This window comes from Heloderma suspectum, chromosome 10, assembly GCF_057233095.1.
Source record: "Heloderma suspectum isolate Gila_16-S chromosome 10, 16-S_ref, whole genome shotgun sequence".
NCBI lineage: Eukaryota > Metazoa > Chordata > Lepidosauria > Squamata > Helodermatidae > Heloderma > Heloderma suspectum.
The window spans coordinates 9,816,493-9,841,516 of NC_139467.1; the positions used below are offsets into that span (position 1 = coordinate 9,816,493).

At 48.2% G+C, this 25,024-nt stretch overlaps 2 protein-coding genes across 2 annotated transcripts; both read left to right on the forward strand.

Annotated features, from left to right (window-relative positions):
* LOC146337640 (cell adhesion molecule CEACAM16-like) lies at window positions 1–4,929 on the forward strand. The gene is made up of 3 exons (XM_084815034.1): window positions 1–85; window positions 1,739–2,086; window positions 3,425–4,929. Exons 1-3 carry the CDS (start codon window positions 25–27, stop codon window positions 3,427–3,429), a joined length of 414 nt encoding a protein of 137 aa, XP_084671160.1. The 5' UTR covers window positions 1–24; the 3' UTR covers window positions 3,430–4,929.
* A 7,176-nt stretch (window positions 4,930–12,105) lies between these two features.
* On the forward strand, window positions 12,106–23,865 carry CEACAM19 (CEA cell adhesion molecule 19). Its single transcript, XM_084814331.1, has 7 exons — window positions 12,106–12,412; window positions 14,406–14,777; window positions 15,940–16,129; window positions 17,383–17,435; window positions 19,630–19,724; window positions 20,711–20,752; window positions 21,862–23,865. Exons 1-7 carry the CDS (start codon window positions 12,307–12,309, stop codon window positions 21,907–21,909), a joined length of 906 nt encoding a protein of 301 aa, XP_084670457.1. The 5' UTR covers window positions 12,106–12,306; the 3' UTR covers window positions 21,910–23,865.
* Window positions 23,866–25,024: the final 1,159 nt, after the last annotated feature.

The window sequence follows — 25,024 nt, forward strand, 5'->3', positions numbered from 1 at the left end:
AAACGACCGTGCTACAGAGACATCATGCCCAGCCTCTCTGGTGCCCTCCATCCTACCATGCAGCCGATTGGACTGGTCCTGGCAGGTGAGATGTGGAGGGGCAGAGGGCTATGGCTGCTAGGCAAGCTGGTCAGATGCCACAGAGGCCAAAGCTGGTAGGCCTTTAAAACTGGGGGAGAGGGAGGCATTTTGGCAGGGGCAGCTTTTCTCACCCACCCCGTGGCGCAGCCCCGTCAGCCCAAGTTCCCCGTTGCTGTGTCGTATTGACGTCTGCTTGTCTAGTGCTGGATTGCTGTTCATTCTGGGTGTGTGTTGTTTAGGAATGCTGGAGACAGGGTGAGGGCGTACAGGGCTCTGGCTATTCTTGTTACGTAACAACCATCAAAGCTCAACTAACTTTATACAGCAGTCGTATTCCCTCTCCTCTGCCACAGCTTGCAGGTGCAGGATCCCCCCGGGCCGCCTCTATTCATCACCAGGGGGCAGGCGAATAGACCCTTTCCTGGCTGTGCGCTGTACCTTGTCTTGACAACAGAAATGGCATTTCCCAGGGCTGCCTGTGTGTGCCCGAAAAATCTTCACCCATTGAGCCTCTGTCTGTCAAGAAACTGTTAAGAGCATAGAAGGCCTGTCAGGAAAAAGTTGGCAACACAACACAGAAGTGCCACTGTGGCTGCGGACATGTTTGTTTGTTTACCGCCTCTTCCCCTGTGTTTTTAGTAGCAAGCAGCTTGACAGGAGGAAATTAAACCATTGAGGCTTTTTGTACCATTTCTTTCCACACCATGGAGAGCTACATTTCTCCATGCCAGGCTGCTATTTAAAGCCAGAGGAGCAGGTGTGCATGCTGGTGTGTGTTGGGGTGCTGTGTGACACAGGAGTTCTGGTCCAACAATCTGGTCCCTGCAGCCAACCTCTCCTCTCTCAGATTCTGAAATGGAGTGTATTGAACACAATTGGCCAATGAATGCGTACATTTGGCTGGGCTGTAAAGAGGGAACAGGCTTCCCAGCCTTTTCACTGGTCTCTGCTCTGGTGACGTTAACAGGAACTGAACGTGCAAACGTTTGTGGGTGATAGCGGTGAACATTTCGATGCCACGAAATGGCTTCTCTTCTAATTTTGGCAGATCAAGCCGCTGTTAAAGGCACAAGAGCAGCCCAGGAAATCTATGCCAAGGAGTTGGCAACCTCGGGACGGTGTTCTATGAAACTTATATAACTGCACGATGCTTAAAATGCATTTTTATAAAATCTGAACGCATCGTGTGTTCTTTGGCTTCAGAGAGCCACACCCATAGTGGCTTGCTGGTCCCCGGGGTAGCCATGGCCAGCATCATGGGCAGGCATGGCTGGGCACCTGCTGAGGATCTGCAGCCTAGCAGGAGCAGACTGACCACAGCCCCTGGAGCTGCTCCTCCTCTTCACCCCTGCGACCTGCTTCTTCACCTGCCTCTTGCTCCGGCCCAGACAACAGTGGTGGCCAGAAGGAGGAGCAGCAGATGCCGCTGCCAGCTTGCTCCCGGGCTCTCCACCGCCAGGGCAAACTAGTTCCAGGAATGAGGGGGAGGAAGAGCACGCACAGCTGGTGACCATGGCGGCGAGAAGGTGGACTCACGGAGGGAGGGGGGCCATGGAGGTTGCCTTGCCTGAGGGCCCCCAAAGCCTGGGAGCCGGCATTGTGGGCAGCGGTGGGAGCAAATTTGGACTAACCTGTTCTGCTGGCCCTTGTCTTGCAGCCTTGGCCTTGGCCTCCTGCCTCCGACCTGCCGAAGCTGCCCAAGTTGTCTCCTTCCCCCCAAACCCCCGCATTGGACAAAGAGTCGTTCTTTCTGTGAAGGACATGGCCCCTGTCAGTTGCACTTGGTTCCGGGGTAACAGGCGTAACAATGATAGAATGATCTTAAGGAATGAATTTGGAAATTACGTTTTGAGAGGCCCAGCCTCCACTGGTCGTGAAAGCGTGGGGTGGGGTTGCTCCTTGATCATCCAAGACCTGCAGGCCTCTGACTCTGGAGAGTACTTTGCGGCGGTATTCGACTTTCGCGGCGACCTGACAACAGCTGTGGGACAGCTACAAGTCTCCAGTAAGTACATGAGGAGAGGTTTGGAGGGAGAAATTGGTTCAATCTGGTTTTTTTACACAGATTTGCCTCAATGGTGCTTCCCCAGGCCATTAAGTGAACCAAAATGCAGTTGTGTGCTGAAATTTGCACTTTCCCAAATTTTGCTTACAGTTCTCTGCTACCACCCACCAAAAGTATATGAAAATGTGCCCATTGGTGAAAGTGAGCACAAACTCCACAGGCTAGGGCAAAGGTGCGCACAAAAATGTACACAGTAGCATGCCACAAAGCACAAAAGTGCATTATAAAAGGGAAAAGAGCCTAAAAAAAGGAAACATTTGCAAAAAGGGCATGCAAAAATGTGTACCTTGGGGGAGGGTGTGCACAAAATGCATATATTCAGACAAATGCACACAAAACGGCAGACAAATTTTCATGTGGACTTAAAATTCTTTTTTAAAAAACGTTGTGGCTACTGATACTGCGGAAATTCATAATTCGTCAACTCATTGGTCAAAACTCATGTGTCCATAATGCTCACCTTTGCAGTGAATTTGGATCACTGTTTTATGAATTCATTATTAATTTCTGAATTAGAGCATATGCCATCTGCATTTAAACTATGGCTTATTTTTCTCATACAAGCCACCTTGAGAACCCATGGGTTGTTGCTGGGTTGTTCAGGATGGTTAGCAAGCCACCCTGCAGAAGATGCACTGTATTCAGACAACACAATAACCCACCCTGTGGAAAACATGCTGCATTCAGATAACACACTAACTCATCCTGCAGAAAATGCACTGTGTTCAGACAACACAATAATCCATGGTTCAACAACAATCCACACTCAACCACTGAGTGTGGGTTACTGTGTTGTGTGAACGCAGAGAGAGAGAGAGAGAGAGAGAGAGAGAACTCATGTTGTGCCTTTAACAGCAGTTTGATCAGACAACATCGGTGGATAATTGTTTTCCTGAGATGGAGAATAATATCACTGGCTAATGTCTGAACATATGAAATATGCACAGCAGCAAAGGCCAGTAAAATGCTGGCAATATTATCCCCCACTAATATCTGCATATCTTGGTTTCTATTATGTGCCACTTTTATTCATTGTTTCATTTTTGTACATTTTATGTTTTTAATGTATTGGTTACCACCCAGAGAAGTTGGATTACTGGGTGGTTTAAAAGTGCAAAAAATAAAATAAAGTTAAATAAATATCAATAATTATTAAAGGCATAGAAGCGAAAGCCAGTATAGAAGTATCTTTGTGTGTGTGTTCCTGTGTGTGAGGAAGCTATGTAAAGGGCTATTTCCTCCTCACCCTATAAACAGCCTCTGCCATACCTTTTGCAGACTGAGAAGCCTCGCCTGAGATGATCCACTCTATTTCTGGATCCCCTCCCTTGGATTCAGGAAGCAGAGGCTGCAGCTTGCAAGAAGCTGGTGGATCTCGAGATAAATCAGCTCTTCAGTTTCTCCTCCCATCTCCTGCATTCCTTGCCTTCCCACAAAACCCCAAACCCATAAGCACCCCTTTTCTTTGCAATTCAAAACAGAGCGTGGTAGACGTGTGTTTTTTGTGGCATAAACTGTATACAATTTTCCGGAGAGGATGTGCCTTTTAAGATTGCCAAGGCTTCATCTGTCAGTGCTGTCTTTTGATGTTTTTCCGTCTTCCAAGCAGTGCTAAGTCCAAGGCAACCTTTGCAAGATAATAAATATACTTTTGAGTGTATTCAAAGAGAGCCATGGACATGATTTTGTTGGAAATCCTTACAACAAGAGTCCTGTAGAGTATGCCACTATCATTCCTGCCATCTTACAGGTTTCAGGGGAGCGGGGGCTAAACAGTATTTCAAACACATTTGCGCTCAAAATGCACATTTTGAAAATATTTTATCTCAGAATACATATTTTTAAATGCCTATTTATATTTCTGAGCTGAGGACTGTGTTGCAACATCTGGGGGCAAGTGTGAAATCCAATGGACCGCTAAGTTCTGATCCACACATTGGCCTGGGAAGGCCCCTTCTTATGGGAATTTGCAAAGTTCAAGTTCCGCAGGCATCCCTAGGGAAGGAGTTGCTTCCTGTTCCTCGTTTCTCCCAGATGGTAGGAAGTTCCAAGGACAGCAGTTTACAGGCCCAGCTTCGATTGTTGCACAAAATGCTAGTTTCGCCCCCTAGAGGCTAGTCCAATTTGCCCCAAAGAGAAGAGTCAGCTTCAGGCTGGGTCCAACATGATTTTATTGTTTGCAATCAGTTCGACAAAGGAGCTCACGCTCAAAAGCAGAGTCGACCCTGGGCAACTCCCGCGCTACGGTTTTATCACCTCAGCTTGCATTCCTTAGCCAGCGTGTCAATTTGATTGGTTGCCAGCAGTTTGCCAGCAGTTTGCAGTTTGCCTAGCTACCTTATCTTAGGGTTACTGCTCACTCATTCCAGGCATGCGCAGCTCTCACAATACTACGTGCTGCTTAAGGCACATACAATGGCTTTTAGGTTACATTTTTACTACACTTTGGAAGAAGAGAGTAAATTAGTGTTTTTTGTAAAATTGGCTGATTTACAAAGCTATACTATATTAGAAAGAAAAATAAAGGAAGGGTTTAGACAAAAGAAGGAGTGAGGGAGACAGCAGCAGGCCGAGGGAACAACAGGGTCTGCTCCAATTGGACTGCTCCCCCTGCAAAAGTCCTGCTGAAAATTTATTTTTTTCCTTTTCCCTCCACACCCTTTTTCCTTGTGTGTCATGTTTTTTTACATTGTAAGCCTGCGGCCATTTTACTGATTGATTGTAAGTCACCCTGGGAGAGTTTTTTTTTTTTTTGCTTGAGGAGCGGGATAACAATATTTTAGATAAATAAATAAATAAATATTTATTAATTATTTAAAGCATTGCATTCTGCTCTTCATGAACTTGAGCACACTCCGGGAGAGAGCGGAGGACAGGAAGGCCTGGCGTGCTATGGTCCATGGGGTCTCGAAGAGTCGGACACGACTGAACGACTGAACAACGACAATCCTGCTCTTCGGCCAAAAGGCTTCCTTACATACAGTCAATCAAACAAGACACCCCCTGCCTGCAGTTTTTACAATCTAGAAAGACACAACACAAAAGGAAAAAGGGGTGGGGAGGGAAGAGGAAAAAAGCAGGTGGCCTTGCGGCGAAGCTGGTGGAATGCCCCTGCTTCCCATCTCATCTCCCTCTGCTTCTACCTGCTGAAATGGTTGCTGGTGGTGACAGGTGAGGGAGGAGTCAGCCTGATGGAGGGCTGAAAGATTGACTGAGCAGCCAAACAGTATGAGACCCAGTGCCGGTGCCAAGCTGTAAGGCAGAATCACTTTCCCCCCAAGAAGCCGCATACGCTTGCAGTCTCCCGTTCTTGCCAGCCAACTGCAAGCCACCCCCAGTTTTAGTTTCGGGTGAGATTCAGAACTGCCAAGCTGTTTTTCACAGTGCGCCATGAAAGGGTTGTGCCTGAAAGCTAGTAGCCACCAGCAATCAAAGACCAGCATCAAGGTGCACAAAGGGCAGCCTTCTCTTCGCTGGACACATTTGCATAATATTATGGAAGCAGAGGTGCATTGCACAAACCCATCCATTGGGATTAAGGCAGGTCGATTGCTAGATGCCACCAAGCCCATGGATGGAGATGAGGCCTGGTCACACCCAACCTTACTTAACAGGCTGGTACTCAGGTTGCAGCTGAGATCATTGTTGTTTATCATGACTCAGCCGATCCAAGTCTCCCAAGGAACCACATCAGATCTGTCTAGGGTGACTTGATAGAAAGGAGGAAAAGTCTTCAATATCTATGTGGAGGAGCGAATTTTGGCAGGTACAACTTCTCCAACACAACTATTAATGGTACAGGATCCCAGTTCTCCATCACTTTTGGTCACCCCGTGGCTGCAGTCTGAACACATTGAAGCCCCATTGAACATAGCAGGACTTTCTCCCAAGTAAACACACATAAGATAGCCCTGTGAATTTGCCAGCCAACTCGTTTATCGGCCTCACTCTCTTCCTGCCCTTTGAACATATTTTATTCGAGCAGAAGCGGCCCGGAGGTCAGAAATCAAGAGTTCAATCAAGATTGAAATGTCCTCCTGCAGGTTTCCGCACAGTGCTGATTTTGATGTCTGATCTGTGTGCTCTGCATGCCAGTGGAGGCTAGTGGCTCTGATGTCAGCGGGGTGGTGAATCCGCTCCGGGTTTCAGTCAGAACTCTAAATGGGCTATGCAAGGTGCAATTGCTCCTTTAGAGTTCTGACAGAAACCCAGAGCGGATTCACTGCCCCGCTGACATCACAGCCACCGGCCTCCGCTGCTGCACACGTTCCCTTCAGCTGTCTCTCAGCAGCGGAGGCCGGTGGCTCTGATGTCAGCGGGGCAGTGAATCCGCTCTGGGTTTCTGCTGCACGTGTTCCCTTCAGCTGTTCTGTGTGGTGGCCGCTTCTGAATCACCCCCAAAGAGGAAATGGATCACCAAGAAAAAGAAAGAAAGAAAGAAAGAAAGAAAGAAAGAAAGAAAGAAGGACAACAATTTGCAATTTGCATTACAATACAACAAGGGAACCTGTTACCTAGGGAGGCGGTGGGCTCTCCCACACTGGAGGCATTCAAGATGAGGCTGGACAGCCATCTGTCGGGGATGCTCTCACTTGGATACCTGCATTGAGCAGGGGGTTGGACTCGATGGCCTTGTAGGCCCCTTCCAACCCTACTCTTCTATGATCCTATGATAATTTGCATAAAAATTGCATATGCTAAATGATAGGAATGGATGTACATTGAGAAATAATTTTATAATTTAAATAGAAATAGTCATCTCGTCATAGTGTAGAAGTCTGTGACCAGGTGAGCTGTGTGCCAGGTGCTTGGCTTGCTGTCCAGGTGCTGTTGATGGGCATCTTCAAGGCCCAGCTCTCCCTTCTGATGGTTCTTTATCTTTAAACTGGACCTCGACTGGACAGCCCTTCAAACAGAGGACTGTCTTCTGTAAAAGAGGACACATGGCCACCCTATGTGGCCACCCACTTCCTGTGGAACAGGAAGGCTTATGCTGTCGTCATAACAGTTTCTTTGCTTCTAAGGGCATTTCTACACCAGGCTAAAATCCTGCATTTAAAATGGGGCTTTCTGCTTCCATTTTAAATGCAGGATCACAACTGACTCCCTTTATACGCGCTCCCCTTCCCCCCTCCTTCTCCCCGTATCTGAGCCTTCCATTATCTTTCACTGATCTCGCTCCTCTTCTTCCCACCTTAACTGTTTTGACGGAGGAAACTCAAGTGGAACACAACAGGGTAATTTGATAGCTCATTATCTGTGATCCATTTAAAAATGGAACCAAGGGCATTTCGTGCAGGAGGGTTATGGCAGGGCCACAAAGTTATGCAAAGAGCCCGCAAACTTCATGAAGGAGCAATGTCAGTCACAAGATAAAAGCTCCGTGTGATGAAGCCCTAAATGTCCAAGTTAAAAAGCTGTAATGGAGCGCAGATTCAAGCAGCACCAGCAGTCTCACAGTAACACGCATGCAGACACATGCTAAAGCCTGATCAGATTTGAACGTAGCAAGATCTATAAATCCTGCTTTTTTGTCAGCATTCCTAGCACACTCTTAGACCGGGCCAGACTGGTTTCGGCCCCAGCCAAACTGGTTTTCGTATCCACCACCTGGAGGAGGGTGTAACCTCCTTGCACAGTCCGGATCTGTTTTGAGACAAAGGGCATCCAGTTACTTAATGAATCAAGCCTTTTTTCCCCATCACCACTGATGCATTTCCATGCTGGCAAAAAAAGAGAAAAGCTTCACTTGTTAGCTACCTGCCTGTCACACAGCTTTTAAGGCATAGCAGTTCTGCGAGGGAAAAGAAATGGTCAGTCCCAGCTGGGTTCACACACTCCTCTCTTTAAAGAGGAGCAACAGAGGGAGACATGATAGTAGCCCTCGAAGGCTGTCAGACAGAAGATGGAGCAGAGGCCAGAGGACAAGACTAGAACCAATGACTGGGAGTTTCAGGGAAACAGATTTTGGCTAAACATTAGGGGAAACGTCCTAATGGTGAGGTCTGTTTGGGTGGGGGTGGCCTTCCTTCACTGGGGGTGTTGGACTGGATGATCTCCAAGGTCTCATCCAATTCTATGATTCTAATCTAGGAGATGTGTATCAAGGGATGTATTTATTTGTAGGCCCCTTCCAACCCTACTATTCTATGATTCTATTTATTTTAAAATATTTATATACCACTCTTTGCCGACAAATCACAGGGTGGTATACAAAATTACTGGAGACAACAGTGAAAATAAAATACAAAGATACACACAGATCTGCCAGTGTGTGCGTGTGTGTGTGTGTGGTGGGATGTGAATAGGGTTTGAGTTCCAGGTTGTGGAAACTGGTTTGAATGGTAATATTCAGAGCTGGGACATATGAAGTGAGGGCCAAACTAGAGAGATGTTTAGGTTGCAATCCTATGCATGTTTAGACAGAGCTCCCCCCCCACAACTCCCAGTATGCCCTAGCCAGCCCAGGGAATGCTTTTTTTCTGTCTAAACATGCATAGGATTGCTTATTTATTTATTTATTTGGGGTTTTCTTTCTTTTTTTGGAAAATACTTATCACCAGGCAGCATCAAATATGTGTTACATATACAAATATAGAATTATATCCAAATATTTACATGAGTACTACATAGCATCCTATACACATACCCCCTAACCCTTCCCAACACATCTATACACTCAAAGGTTTATGTCCCAACCTTTGTTCCATCATGCAACTCAAGGGACCCGTGGGGTAGAATCCAACTAAAGCCCTATGTAGAGAAGACCCATTGAAATGGATGGGGCTTGTTAGTCATGGCTGACTTTAAATCCCATTCATTTCAATGGGTCTACTCTAAGTAGACTTTAGTTGGATTCTACCATTGGGGGCGCAGCCAGGCCCTGAAGGTGGTGGGGGTGATGGTTCTTCTAATGCAAATAGCATCAACTGCAGCTGGTGCTTTGAGATCATTATTAAGCTCCCAGCCAGCATGATGTGTGTGTGTGTTGGGGGGGGTGATTTAGCCCTTTCCTTCTCTGCTGAGCTCCTGAGGAAAAGCCCCTCCTCTGAAGCTGGTACTTGCATTGGGAGGAAAACCCCATTAAAAAAAATAAAATCAACTCCTGCACGTTAGCTTCAAAAACACATTTCATGTCAGATTTAAGACCACAAGAAGAGCTGCGCAGGATCAGACCAAAGGCCTATTTCAGCCTTGCCCAACCTGGCACCCTCCAGGTGTGTTGGACTACTATTCTCATAATCCCCAGCCAGGTAGGATGATGTGTAGTCCAACACATCTGGAGGATGCTGGTTTGGGGAAGGGAGGCCTCTCTAGTTCAGCGTTCCGCTTCCACAGCGGCCAACCAGCAGTGGAGGCTGGTGGCTCTGAGGTCAGCGGGGTGGTGAATCCACTCCGGGTTTCAGTCAGAACCAGCCAGACCTCTCAAGGAGCGATCCAAGGTCCTGTCCACCATGAGGACCACGCCAGCAGCAGCTAAACAGGATCTCACTTTCCCTGCATTCCACCAGCTCTTGGCTCATGAGCAGCCAGTCATGTGCATCTACTATTACATCAACCTGTGTCTATTTCCCCCTGCAAAATGTTCTTACAAGGGGTACCTCTGAGCATGGGCAGAGAAGGCTGGTGGCTCCAGTGTCAATGGGGCTGTGAATCCATGCTGGGGTTCAGTCAGAGCCAGCTGGAACTCTAAAAGAACTATCCAAGATGCTGAACCCATTTGGGGGGTCAGGTTCATCACCTTGGAGAGCTCCTTCAGAATTCTGGCTGGCTCCGACTGAAACATGGAGCGGATTCACCACCCCGCTGGCATCGGAGCCACCAGCCTCCACTGCCAGCCAGTTGCCTGCGGGAGTCCCGCTAGCACCCTCCTGCTCACATTCCCCAGCACACTGCCTCTGAGCTTGGAGACAGCACATGGCCATTATGGCTAGCCATGCATAGCCTTATCCTGCCCCTTTAATGCCATCCAAGTCAGTGGCCCTCACCACATCTTGTGGTCTCATTTGTTCGTCATCGGTATCCTCTCACCCTGGGAATGAAGAAAGGGGCCCTCTGAGGAAGCGCAGGGCACCTTTCTGCCCCCCTGCCTCTGCATGTGCGTTGGCATCCGCTGGCTTCCTTGAGGCCAGGCAGCAGCGCATGAAAAACAGCCGGCCCCAGTCCAACTACTCCACGCTCGCCAGCACACAGCCCCGCCTCCACCAGTGGTAACCTCTGGGTGATCCGTTCGCACAAAGCCCAACCTCAACAATGCTGCTTACAGCATATTTCGAAACCTGGCCCAGAGCACGGCACACCCGGAGAGGAGACAGCCCTTTCTGAGCATTATGGGGAAATAAGGCCCGTGGTTAGGGTTGCCAACTGATCAGGGAAAACCAGCCTGGCCTGCACCTGTGCCTTTAACAGGAACTGAAGCTTTTCACGACATGGATGCAGATCACGGCGGTCATTTGCTAAAGTGTGCAGATTGAGCTGCTCTCAAAGGCACCCTAAAAATGTTGGCAACCCTAAATGAGGTCCATTATAGAGCAAGGAAACTACTTGCATCCTGGAAAAACCTGCTCCACATCTACTGAATAATACAGCAGACTTGCCAACTGTTGGTGATGGGGTGCTTTTCTTTTTCTTTTTGGTATTGCTGGCATAGCCAGTGTACTTCCTTCTGCGCCCCTATAAACTGATATACTCCCAGAAAACAGTGCACTGACACACACACACCTCTCCCAAGCCCAGAATACCTTCCGTAAGATGCACTGTGCCCCCACCCCCACATAAAGACAGCAGAAGAAAATGACACAGAGAAACTCACAACAACAACAACTTAGAACTCTTCTTAATACAGTCAAATTTAGGATTCATTGTCTGGCACCTCTTCTCTAATTTCACTGCCAGTATCTCTTCCAGGCCTTAACTGAGAGTGGCCACCCTTTGACTGCTAACTCTTGCGCCTTTTCTTCACAATAGGCAGAAATCCAATCAGTGCAGCTTTTGCTAGCAATGGTGATTCTGCATGCCACGGCACTGGTAAATACAGCCTGGTGCCTCGACGCCTCTCACTCACTCTGCCTTCCTGTGCCCAAAGGAGTGCAGCAGCCCCACCTATTCCCGTCTCTCTGTCATCCTGCAATCCAACCCATCAGGTAGGTCAGGCCTGGGAATGTGTAAATGAGAAGCCCAAGGGAGAGGAGGAAGGCGGGCGGGAGATGAAGCCACAAAGCAGCCTGTGACGGTGGCGCTTTGGAGGATCCCCGGTAGATTTTGCCTCCTCTGCTGAAGGTGAGAGAGAACCCAGCTCCTATCTACTGCATGGGGGGGGGGGGCTGAGGAAGGAGTGCTGTATAGGGGTTGCAGCAGGGGGCGTGGGATCCTAGTTTTTATTATTGCCTGATCCTACACATTACTCAGAAGTCAGCTGTTCTGAGTTTGGAAGTGAGCATTTCTGGGCCTTTTTTAGGGGTCTGGCTGGTGTTGTCTTATGGATGTCTGACCTTTCCAACCCCCCAAATATCATACCCCACCCTAATTACTCATCCCCATTCTCTTGTGCTTGCCCCAATAGGCCACAATCACCCCTTCTACCTCCCACCACCACTGCAGGGAATCAGCCCCCCCTTCCCCCGCTTTTATAGGGGAATAGCTTGGACTTGAGCAAAATAGCCATTGCCAGGACTCCTGGGTTCTTTCCTGAGCTCTGGGGATAGGGTAGGGGAGAGGAACCTATGGGCTAGGAGGTTAGAGACTAGGGGTGGGGGAGGCTCTCTGGTTCCATTCCCAGGAGGTGAGGTTTTTTTGCAGAATATCTGCTCCCTGCCAAGGCACTTAACCAGCACATCTGGGCCTCTTGGTTTCAGCAAGCAACCTCTTAATATTCAAGGACATTCCTGGCAGCCCATGAGTCAGGCTTGAGTGGCTTTGACTCTGGCCTTGGCTGATGCTGCTCTCTCTCTCCCCCCCAGCCTCACTGCCCCCCTCCCCACGAGGCTGGTCAGACACCCGGGAGGAAACAGCTCAAGAGTCTGCCGTCATCCCAGGATCAAGACTGGCCCCAGCTCAGGAACACTGAGAATTCTCCCAGTAGGATGGAACAAGGAAGGAAGCCAGGCGTCTGGCTGGCCACACGGTGACCATCTTAGCCTTAAAGACTTGTTCTCTCTTGGATGAGTATTCCCCCCCCCCCAAAGATGTTCTTGGATCTGTTTCTGGCACGGACAACACAGGCTTTGAGGAGCCGGGATCTCTTTCGTATGGGTTTTCTCCTAGCAGGTGAGTACTAGACCTGGGATGGAGCAATAGCAAGGAGGCCACCCTTTACATTGCCGAACTTAAACACACAGGCTGGGTTCTCACAACATGCTAACCCACACTCAGTGGTTGAGTGTGGGTTGTTGCTGAACCATGGGTTATTATGTTGTCTGAACGCAGTGCATTTTCTGCAGGGTGGGTTATCGTGTTGTCTGAACGCAGCCGGAGTGGTTTGTCAACCATGCAGTGTGGCTTGTTAGCCATGCTGAACAACCCTAGAACAAACCATGGGTTCTTAAGGTGGCTTGTTGAGAAAAATAAGCCACACTGCATGGTTAAAAAGCCATGCTGTGGAAAACGCACTGCGTTCAGACAACACACTAACTCACAGTACAACAGCCACCCATGGTTCAATGTCAACAACAATCCACACTCAACCATTGAGTGTGGGTTAGCATGTTGTATGAACTCAGTCAGACACATACACATGCTTGCACAACTGACGGGAACACTTAGCCTGGCCTGCTTTTCTGCCTTTAACAGAGGGCTGATGATAATATACAGAAATCAGCAGATGATGCTTTTTTCATGGCATGGGAGCTTGGGTTGGGCCGTAGGGCTAAAGACCAGGGCCCTGCAGGCCGGGGTGATGGTGGTGGTGGTTCCCCAAATGACTGCCCAGAGAGCAGCAGGTGATGAAGGCATGAAGGCAGCGGAGCAAACATCATTGTATTCCCATAGTCATGATGGTACTATGATTTAAGTGAGCTTAAAATGCAAAACTACACATGCTCAGAGGTGTGTGTGTGTGTGTGTTTTTAAATCAGGCTAGGCAAACAGTTTTGTGGTTGCTGTTCTACATATCAGGAATGCAGAAACACTTTTAAAGCATGCAGTGGTAGCTGAGGTGGCGGGAGAGAAATGTTAGTTGTATGCTTCACAACAGAAGCAATACACAAGACTGTCTAAAGCCTCCCCCTCCCCCCGAACTTTAAGTCCAGGGTCTAAAAATTGCTTAGCTGCACTGCTGCATGGAAAAGGATCACCTCCTCACTGTTGCAGATCAAACCATGGGAAAGGACAGCTAAGCCAGTTCAAAAGTTAACAACTCTGTTATGAAGGGGAACTCTTTTTTTCCTGGCATGGAGATAACATGAGGAGGAAAAGCTTCACCTGCTTAATTTTTGTGGGTTGAGCTGCTGCTAAAGGCACAGGCACAGTAAAAAAAGAAAGTTGGCAACTGTGCTTCATAGATTTGGAGCACAGGGAATTGAAAGAGATGAGTGGGCATAAGTGAGAGGCTTGGAAGTGGGAAGAAGGCAAGGTTTCCAAGTGAGCAGAGAAATAATTTCCCTGGCCTCTGCTGCTCTTGTGAGTTTAACACCAGCCTGATCCGCATGGATCAGGAGGTCAAACTCTTCACAGCATGGAGATCGACACAATAGCCAGCTGAAGTCTGCAACTGAAGTTACAGTTAAAGACACAGTGGCAGGGCAGGTTAAAAAGTTGGGAACCCTAGAAAAGGATAGGGGGTGGTGCTGTTTGGGCATGTTATGAGTTCCCCTGCTGGCAGCTGTGAACAGGTTTGAAACTGATTTAAGGGGACCATCTTATGCATGCTTAGACAGAAAAAAGTCCTACAACTCCCAGCATCCCCTAGCCAGCATAGTTGCAGGACTTTTTTCTGTCTAAACATGTACAGGATTGCACCCGTAAATGTCTCGTTAAACTGGTAACTCAGCAAAGATGTACTTATTCTCCTACAAAAACGTGTAGATCGTGAATCCAGCAAAAGGCTTGCATTTCTGCATGGTCAGAGAACACTCCTTTTGGTGGATCAACAATTGAAATGTATTAAACAGCTTTGAAACCGGTTTCAATTTGTAGTGTAGAGGCGCTGTAACAGCATGATGAGTGACGGACAGGGAGAGCTTTCCAGGCAGTCGGGTGCAGGGGATGATGCGAAGAACCGGGGTCTTCTGTCCTGAACCTCTCTCTCCCTTACTCCCATCAGCCGGCCTCCTGTGCTTCTGCATTCCCCCGATCCGAGCGGTCACTGGCAATGTCTCCATTGTGTCTATTCCTGAGTTCCCGGCCGAGGGCGGGAACGTCACACTGTCTGCACAAAATGTGACTGGCACCATCCGTGAGTTCAGCTGGTTCCGAGGGCTGGGGACGGATGGGGGCACGCGGATCTTCAGCTACTTCCCCGGAACCGGCCGCCCGCAGCGCAATGGCGTCCAACACACGCAGAGGGAATTTGGCTTCCCCAACGGCTCGCTGCTCATCAGCGGGGTCCGTCTCGGCGACTTCAAACGGTACACAGTGCTCATCCTGGTGCGGCCCAAAGGAACCCTCAAGGGCACCATTGAACTGCAGTTGGCAAGTGAGTGTTTTGCTCCCCTAAAACTCCTCCCTGTACATCTGCCTTTCCAAACCCAGCGGGCCTCCAGGTGTGTCAGACTACAGCTCCCATAATCCCCAGCCAGCATGTTGGGAGTTGTAGTCTGACCCATCTGGAAGACCGTCAGATTGGGAAAGGCTGGGCTAGGTGGATTAACTCACAATCTTTTTAACTGACTAAAAAAAAAAAGCATCCTGTATTAACTGGAAAATGTATTTAAAAAACAAGAGCTGTTTTTAAACATAAGTACTAATCAAAGTGGCTGCTGGAAGGGACGCCTCTTCACAGTACAGTATACAAAGCAATGTATACAAAGTATGTTTCCCCCGCTTCAAAACAGTTGTTTTAGTTGTATGCAAATATATGTTGACTTTGTCAAGTGATTCGTCAACGAATAGGTTAAAAAACTGATTTAATGAATTTTTGAAGACTTCTTTGAAATATGAAGGGTGCAACCCTATGCATGTTTAGACAGAAAACAGTCCTACAGCTTCCAGCATTCCCCATTCAGCTGGCTGGCGAATGCTGGGTGTTGTAAGACTTTTTTCTGTATAAAAATACATGGGATTGTGCCCTAAAATTTCCTATAGAGCCCTGAAAGAACCTGGGCTGGTCTGAGACCCATCTGCTGCCTCAGATAGAGCAGCAAACAGTGCCCCTAAACCCCCAAATCAAGGTGCATAGTACTCAAAACTGATCGACTTTTTATTTTGGCTTCATAGGTAGAAAATCCCAGATGTGCCTCTCTCCTGTCCTGGTAGTAAAAAAACAGTGATAATAATTAACTAATGCACCATTTCCACAGCTCCAAACCAGCTGCTTTTCTCTGCCTAATGATAGGGCCGGCCCAGAGGTGTTGTTGGAAACTGAAATGGCGTCTCCAGGCTGACTGTCCAGCAATCATTGGAGTACCTCTGGTGTGTGTGTGTGTGGGGGGCTTACCAACATACAAGGGGCCCCACCCCAAAGCCAAACCTGTAGCCAACCCCACATCACAGGGTTGTTGTGAAGATAAAAGAGCTATGAGAATGAAATTGTCTCCATTGCAGCTTAACCGCAACTGAAAAGGTCATGTTCGAGGGACCTTGGTCCCAGCGGGCCACCTGATGCAGATGCTAACACAATGGTCCCTTCTCCTTTACAGGCTCAGCGACTACCAGTCCAGCTCCAACAGTGATCACCACACAGATGCCAGCCATCAAGGAGCCGACAAAAGTCCCACTGATGTTGGGTTGGATTGTGGCTGGAGTCATGGTGGGCATCCTGCTAGCTGGGGCTCTGGGTGCCGTCCTGGTCTACCGGTTTGTCTTACACAAGGCAGAGTCTGGCACAGGGTAAGGGACAACAAGGGAGAGTCTTTGGCGGGACCAAAGACAGCTCTCCTAATGGGAATGGGAATTCCTGAGCACTTCTCTTTGCTACAGGCTTAAACTGGCTTCAAAGGTATTCTGTCTTTGCCAAGAATTCTGGGAAATGTAGTTCTCTCTGTGTGTATGGAAGGGGCTGCAGTGGCTTAGTGGTTAAGACGCTGAATTGCAGACCGGAAGGTCAGCAGGACAGCAGTTCGAGACCCGAGTGCCGTGTGACGGAGTGAGCTCCCATCTTCAGTCCCAGCTCCTGCCAACCTAGCAGTTCGAAAGCAAGAAATTGCAAGTAGATAAATAGGTACCGCCTCGGCGGGAAAGATAACAGCGTTCCGTGCACCTCGGTGTTCAGTCATGCCGGCCACATGACCATGGAAGTGTCTTCGGACAGCGCTGGCTCTTCGGCTTAGAAATGGAGATGAGCACCACACCCTAGAGTCGGACACGACTGGTTGGGGACACCTTTACCTTTACCTTTTACTGTGTGTATGGAGGGTGAGTTGTCAGCATCTTTACAGAAAAATTATTAGCATTTCTCCTACTATCAATCTACATTTCTTAGAATTCTCTGAGAGAAGCTCTGCCTGGATATAACTGATATAGGTTTGTGACATAATGCTGGTCCCATCTGTGCAATAGGAAGAACATTCTTTTGCTTTAGAAAAGGATAGAACTAAAGTGTAGGTGTGCGTTTAAATTTGCATTGTAATCCATGACATTATAGCATCTCGCTGATTGAGAGAGCTGTGTGTGTGTGTGCACGGGCATGAAAAGGGTTGATTTTCAGTGCCCCCCTCCCCCATAAACCTCCTTTCTGCAAATATTTTAGAAATATTAAATGTCACATCTCTAAATCTCAAGATCTGAAGTCATTGCGAAGTTTGGGGAAGGAGGCTGGTGGCTCCGATGTCAGTGGGGCGGTGAATCTGCTCTGGGTTTCAGTCAGAACCAGTCAGGACTCTAAAGTCCGCACCTTGGATAGCTTCTTTAGAGTTCTGACTGGTTCTGACCGAAACTCGGAGCAGATTCACCACCCCACTGACATTGGAGCCACCAGCCTCTACTGTAGAAATGCCAAGTTCTATTGCAAGTTCAGTGGCAGAAAAGAATGTCTGCTTGCTTATCCCGATGTTGAAGTGGGGTCTGTGTGCACAGATGCATTAAGTTTAGGAACTCTTGTAGCCTTCAAGGACAATTCTTGACCCATTCCACTCTCTTTTCAGGATGGCAGTGAAACTGGATCCAAGAATGAAAAAGCCACCAGCACCCAAACATGGTGAGTGTGTCCCCCCTGCTCTAGAATGTTTGGGAATCCTGGGATCCCCCCCCCCAAGTCTCTGAGAACCAGGGGTGTAGGGGAGCCTGGGCTTGCAGGGCGAGGGGCCTGCACTTTTTTTTTTACTAGTAGGGATGCTGATATTATCTGCCACCCGCCCCGACAATTTTCTCCCCCCCCCCCCCCCGAGCTTAGCTATAGTCCTCACAGTACTACAGATTGAGGGGATGAATTTTCCCAGGCGCCATATATTTTCCTCGTTGTTATGGAAAGTATTTTGGGGTTGCTTCATACAGAATGGACCATTAAGAACCATTCGCTTTACAAAAGATCTGCTCAACCTAGATGAAAATGACTAGAACCAGTTTCTTGATATGGACCAACACAGCTGCCTGTATTTTTGGACATTCCATGGGGGCGCAGCTGATGGGGACTGATATGATGAGCCCCAAGACATCAAACTCTGTTCGCTGCTGAGAATAGCATGGTGGGGAGCTTGGGAGAGAGAGTGAGAGTTTCCTGTATGGGTAATCCTTCCTTCCTTCCTTCCTTCCTTCCTTCCTTCCTTCCTTCCTTCCTTCCTTCCTTCCGGTTCAGTATGGGGTTGCATTTATGACATGTGTCACCTCCTCAGAACTTGTACTTGACATGCAGATGATCAAAGAATGAGGTCAGGCTGTACACAAGTGCCCTGTGGTTGCTTCTGGGGACTGATGCACCGAAACCAAACGGTTAGATTATTGCATCTAACCCTGCAATAATAAGCCACATGTGTGACCAGGCCCTTCTTAGAGCAAAGGATTCTGGGAGGCTAGACTTTATGAGCTACAGAAGAGGGTGGGCAGGCCCGGCACAGCTGTGTGCAACTTGTTGTGATCCATCAAGCTGAATGTAGCCCATCAGCCATGTACGGTGGCCTTGACAGGGGCCCTCTCCCTAATTTTCAGTCCCAGGTAGGCAGCAGCAATAGCCTTACAGTGGCTCCGATGTCAGTGGGATTTCACTCTCTGGGTTTCTGTGAAAACCAGTCAGAACACTAAAGGAGCTATCCAAGGTGCAAACTCTAACTCCTTTAGAGTTCTGATTGAAACCCGGAGCGGATTCACTGCCCCACAGACATCGGAGCCACCAGCCTCCACTGCATTATGGCAGCTCTGGTAGGGGCAGTATACATGGATTTTAACTGCGTTCAGCTTGGCAAACCACAGGTTGGGTAAGGCTGATCTAATGGGCTTGACACGAAAGAGTAGAGTCAATGTGGTACAGTAGACAGAATGTTGGACTAGGATTGGATAGACCCTGGTTCAAATCTCCACTCAGCCATGAAGCTCGCTGGGAGCTCTAGGGCGAGACACTCTCTCAGCCTAGTCTACCTCACAGGGTTGTTGTGAGGATAAAATGTGCGCCAGGGTGGGGAACCTCTTTCTGCCCGAGAAAAAGCCGGGACCCCCCCACCCCCCACAAGAGAGGCAGCTGGGGAAAAAGGGTGAGGCCATCTGGAGAATGCTAGATGGCCAGATTGGGACCCCAGGTATGCCGGAATGGGCTCATGGACCTGAAGTTCCACACCTTTGGTATATGCTGTTCTGGTTGATGGAGGAAGGATTGATTTATAACTGTAATGAGCACGCTTCCCAGAGTGGCGAGAGGTTCCAGGGGTGCAGTGTTTATCCAGGTTTGGTTCCTTTGCAAGCGGGTTACTTACTGGAGGCTCCTTGGCATTTTGTAGTATTTGTGCTTATTTAGAAACGTGCAGGTGGTGCATAGGTGGAGCTCAGACAGGCAAAATCCACCGCTCCCACTTCAAATCGCTCAAGAGGCAACCAGCATCCTCCAAATGCTGTTAGCTCAGAGTGTCTGACCCTGTGCCTTCCTCCACAGTTCAGTCTGCTTTACACAAGACAGCTAGATGGTGTCAACTTTAGCTAGGGGTCTGCCTCATTCATCCTGTTCACGTCAGTCCTCAAAGGGTCCTGTATCAAGAAGCAATTGGCTAACTATTTAGTTCCTGTGGCAGTGTATTGCCTGTAGTTTGCCTAACAAAGGGATGTGCCAGGCCAGACTTGTACGGCAGGTTTGCCAGCCTCCCGAGCTAACAGCAATAAGAACACACACACACATGCACGCACGCGCATGCACACTCAACAGATGTTACTGGTGATGTCACTGTTTTGTTCTAACCTCTGCTTTCCAGGTGATAAGGAACCCATTTATGAGGTGATGGATTTGCCAGAGAAATTGCCGAAGACAGAAGGGAAGGAACCACTCCCCATGTCTGGACCGCTCCCTGTGAGTGCATGCACTGACCGGCCAAGTGCTCTTGACTAACCTCTCCTTAGTCTGTCTCACAAAATGAGGCTTGATGGGATTCAGTGGATTAGGAGGCAGGAAGAGGTGACTTGGGGCCGATCTACACTTATGGGTTTTTTCGCTTCCAATGAGGTTTCACCGCCGGTCTTTCACACTACATAGTACCCGCCACGAATTGGAACCGGAATTTCCCATTTCCATGCTCCCGCTTTCATCACCCTGATATCTTGGTATTTCCCCTTAATGTGCTCTGATTTTCCGCCTTCGCTACCGTATCTGGTCGTAGTCCCCTCCCCTGCCTGTCCATATACGACGGTGTTTGTATTTCCCTCCTGTCCAATCACAGCTCTTGACGGCCCCATGTCGTCTTCCGGCTACTGATCACATAGCTTCTTCAGCACTCAGTGTTTCTTCAGCAACAAGCAAAGGGCTGGATGTGCGCGCGCTTGTCTGATCTCGGAAGCTAAGCAGGGTCAGCCCCGGTCAGTAGTTGGATGGACGACCGCCTGGGAATCACGCTTCCTGCACTGAGCAGGGGGTTGTTCTGTCCCTTCAAATGAGACTAAGTGTTACCCCCTCCTATCCCCCGCTTCGAATTTTTTTTAAAAATTAAGGCATTATCTTCGAAGAATTGTGGCTTCTCCGCGATTTTTTTTTTCTAATTCAGGCATGATCTTCGAAGATTCAAAAATTTGAATCTTCTCTAGAACACCTGCTCTAGGGCATATCCCAGCATCCTCCACAATACATTGTGGCTACACATGGCAAATGTTAGGGCCTGCTTGGAAAACAAGTCTACGTAAAAAGGTTTTCCCCCCTGCAAAGAACAGCCGGGGGCCATCACCTGTGAACATCTCCCCCCAAAGGGGCAAAACCTCTGCAAAAGAAGGGTCAAAATGAACCCCTGCCTTGTATGTTTATCTAACCTCTTTCATTGCTCATGTTTTGTGTCTGTCTCTTCACAGCCTCTGCCAGGGACCTGCCCCAGGTTGGACTCAAACTACATGGTATGTTCTTATTCGGGTGGGATGGTCCCAACTAGCCATTTCATTTCATTTCAGATATATTAACTGCAATCTCCATTCTCCAAGCACCTTATGCAGCTAAAATGGCACCAGCCACACGTGAGAGGGAGGGATCAGCAAGCTTAGGGGAACTCCAAGTTTTGAAGAAATGCAAAAGATAGTGAGGGGGAAAATGCTCAGTGGGGATCTATCCACCCTCCACAGCTCAATGACAATCCTCCGTGGCCTGGCTGGCTAGAATGTGAACAGGAGCGCACTATGTTACAGCATTTGTTGTAGGTCTCACTGTACTTGCAGTATTTGTTATGAAGAGTGTAAATGAAAACTAGATGCTGTATAATACAAAAGACAAAGGCCTTTACCTACAGGCTTACAGCTGACTTTTTATATAAAATAATGTATATAGCATTTTTTAGAGTATTCGAAGCACCTCACAAACATTATCTCAGTGTTCTTTCCAACGGCCTTGTAAAGTAGGCCACTGTTATTTTTATTCCCATATTGTTGGTGAGGAGCTGAGGTTGAGATGTGGCAACTTGCCTTATGTTTTATTTTAATCCAGCCTCCCCCAACCTGGTGCCCTTGAGATGTGTTGGATCATCCCTTGCCATCTTCTTTCCCAGGCCATGCCCCTCTCCAGCAGGGCAATGCTCTTGTCTTGGAACAGCAGCTAATTGGACATAAGAGCATCTCCCTACTGGAGAAAGGCGTGGCTTGGGAGAGAAGTTAACAGGCCAAATGGGGACCCCTGCACCCCGGATATGGCCTGTGGGCCAGAGGCTCCCAATTCCTACGATAAACCATATCTGCCAGCTTGATAGAAATGTGAAGGAAATATCTCTAGGTAATATTTCACAATGCAAGGGCTGCTGTTGAGAAGACCCTGCTATGTCCACCTTTCCCAATTTCATTTCTCAAATGGAGGGGAGGCTTAGTTGGGTCTCCCCACTGGAGCTGTGGAAGTTATAGTGAGCTTTGTCTCTTCTTCATCCTTAAATGATGAAGGAGATTAATCCTTTCCATCCACCGCCACCCACTATCAGTCTTCTTATAACAGGATTCCTTTCCAGTTGTTGTTGTTGTTATTTTAGGAGTTACTGCGGAGGACAGAATCAATTTACTCCGAGATCAAGAGGTGATTCTCTGGCTTGAAAGATGCTTCCTCAACTCGTCTGCCCCTCAGGGAAACGACCCATTCCAGTATCCTGGGATGCAAGTAATCGATCTCCTAAATTTCTGTCCTGCCTTGTCCTCTGCTGATGGGACCCAGGATCCTTCCTCTCCAAGACTACGACTATAGCAAAGAATTTTAATCCACCACTAAGTTCAAAGGGATTTTACCTTGATGGAACCGAAGGGCAGGAAGGAACTTGCCCTGTGCTGGGCAGTTGGCTCTGGTCTCTCCCCCTAAAAGTGGAGCGTCATGACTGGCTAAAGGGGACAGCCCCTCACTCAGGGATCCTGGGGCGAGGGAGGGAGAGGGAGAAAGGTCCCCTGAAATGCCTTTGGATTGTTGGCGCTAGGGCTCTTCCTAGCATCTGGAAGTCATCTGGGGCTGTCTCTGTGCTACAGACCTAGGCTGGCTTAACTGTCCTCCCTTTTCCCACCAGAGAAGTCTGCAATGATAGTTCTGTCAACTTCTGTGAAGGTGTGTGCGCGTGGATGGGAGGGGTGTATGGGGCTAGATCTCTCTCTCTCCCACTCACTCAGTACCCTTACTGAACTACAAATCCCAGGATTCTTTGGGGGAAGAGATGACGGTTAAACTGCCACAAACAATATAGCTTCGCAGTGTAGATGTATGAGGTGCTGAGTTGGCTTTGGGACATTCAAAGTCACAGATCTCTCCTCCTCCACTGCCCACTACAGCAGGGGTGGGGAACCTCAGGAGCAGCAACCAAATCTGGCCCTCTTGGGGTCCCAGTCTGGTCCTTCAGGGTTCCACAGATGGTCCCCCTTCCACTCACTCAACCCCCTTTTTCCAATCACCTATAATTAGTGCTGTGCTGAAAATTTCTCCCACATTTTTTTGACCATTCTCATTCAATTTGGCAGAAAAGAAATTGCTTTCCAAAAGAAATCCAAAGGAGGAGAAATTTTGGAGAAGTTCTCATGGGCTGGGTTTGTGGTTTTTGGGCTTACCTTACTTATGAGGAGGCTGAGGAGGGTGCATGAACGTCCTGTCTGTCACTGAACAGTAACCTCTGTGGCAGCCTGTCACCTTCTCGGCTTCCCACACTTCAGGTAAAGCCATCACAAGGAAGACATCCTGAGGCAATTCCTCCCATGGGGCTTTTTCAGTTCAGGAAGTGCAGGTGGCCTGGGAGGCTGCAGAGTGATGGAATGATGTGAAATAGAGAGAGAAAACACACACACAGCACCCTCGGCCACCTCGCAGGGATTGTTGTTGTTGTTGTTCAGTCGTTCAGTCATGTCCGACTCTTCGTGACCCCATGGACCATAGCACGCCAGGCCTTCCTGTCCTGCGCTCTCTCCCGGAGTGTGCTCAAGTTCATATTAATTGCATCGGTGATGCTGTCTAGCCATCCCATCCTCTGCCGTCCCCTTCTCCTTTTGCCTTCAGTCTTTCCCAGCATCAGGGTCTTTTCCAGAGAGTTTTCTCTTCGCATTAGGTGGCCAAAATATTTGAGCTTCAGCTTCAGTATCTGTCCTTCCACTCAGGGTTGATTTCCTTTAGGATGGACTGATTGGACCTCCTTGCAGTCCAGGGGACTCGTAAGAGTCTTCTCCAGCACCACAGTTCGAAAGCATCAATTCTTCGGCGCTCAGCCTTCCTTATAGTCCAGCTCTCACAGCCATACGTTGCTACTGGGGAAGCCATAGCTTTGATTAGATGGACCTTTGTCGGCAAGGGGATGTCTCTGCTTCTTACTATGCTGTCTCGGTTTGCCATAGCTTTCCTCCCAAGGAGCAAGCGTCTTTTAATTTCATGGCTACCGTCACCGTCTGCGGTGATCTTGGAGCCCAAGAAAGTAAAATCTGTCACTGCTTCCATTTCTTACCCTTCTATATGGCAGGAAGTGATGGGGCCAGATGCCATGATCTTCGTTTTTTTAATGTTGAGTTTCAAACCAGCTTTTGCACTCTCCTCTTCCACCCTCAACAAGAGGCTCTTTAGATCCTCTTCACTTTCTGCCATTAGGGTGGTATCGTCTGCATATCGGAGGTTGTTGATAATTCTCCCAGCAATCTTAATTCCGACTTGTGATTCATCCAATCTGGCGTTTCTCATGATGTACTCTGCATATAAGTTAAATAAGCAGGGTGACAATATGCAGCCTTGTCGTACTCCTTTCCCAATTTTGAACCACTCAGTTGTTCCATGTCTGGTTCTTACTGTTGCTTCTTGACCCTCGTACAGGTTTCTCAGGACACAGGTAAGGTGGTCTGGTACTCCCATCACTTTAAGAATTTGCCACAGTTTGTTGTGATCCACACAATCAAAGGCTTTAGCGTAGTCAATGAAGCAGAAATAGACGTTTTTCTGGAATTCTCTTGCTTTCTCCATGATCCAGCGAATGTTGGTGATTTGATCTCTAGTTCCTCTGCCTCTTCGAAACCCAGCTTGTACTTCCGGTAGTTCTCGGTTCGCATACTGCTGAAGCCTAGCTTGTAGGATTTTGAGCATCACCTTGCTGGCATGTGAAATGAGCGCAATTGTGCGGTAGTTTGAACACTCTTTGGCGTTGCCCTTCTTTGGAATTGGAATGTAAACTGACCTTTTCCAGTCTTGCGGCCATTGTTGAGTGTTCCAAGTTTGTTGGCATATTGAATGCAGCAATTTAACAGCATCATCTTTTAGGATTTGAAATAGCTCAGCTGGAATACTGTCATCTCCGCTAGCTTTGTTGTTAGTAATGCTTCCTAAGGCCCACTTGACTTCACTCTCGAGGATGTCTGGCTCAAGTTCAGTGACCACACTATCATGGCTATCAGGGACATTCAGATCTTTCCTGTATAGTTCTTCTGTGTATTCTTTCCACCTCTTCTTAATCTCATCTGCTTCTGTTAGGTACCGGCCTTCATTGTCCTTTATCATGCCCGTCTTTGCACAAAACATTCCCTTGAGATCTCCAATTTTCTTGAAGAGATCTCTAGTCTTTCCCATTCTGTTGTTTTCCTCGATTTCTTTGCATTGTTCATTGAAGAAGGCCTTCTTGTCTCTCCTTGCTATTCTCTGGAACTCTGCATTCAGTTGGATATATCTTCCCCTTTCTCCCTTGCTTTTCACTT

Coding starts and splice junctions, on each gene's coding strand:
- LOC146337640 (XM_084815034.1), top strand. CDS start 25: ATGCCCAGCCTCTCTGGTGCCCTCCATCCTACCATGCAGCCGATTGGA. Junction 86..1,738: donor GATTGGACTGGTCCTGGCAG/GTGAGATGTGGA, acceptor CTTGTCTTGCAG/CCTTGGCCTTGGCCTCCTGC.
- CEACAM19 (XM_084814331.1), top strand. CDS start 12,307: ATGAGTATTCCCCCCCCCCCAAAGATGTTCTTGGATCTGTTTCTGGCA. Junction 16,130..17,382: donor AAGGCAGAGTCTGGCACAGG/GTAAGGGACAAC, acceptor CTCTCTTTTCAG/GATGGCAGTGAAACTGGATC. Junction 17,436..19,629: donor GCCACCAGCACCCAAACATG/GTGAGTGTGTCC, acceptor TCTGCTTTCCAG/GTGATAAGGAACCCATTTAT.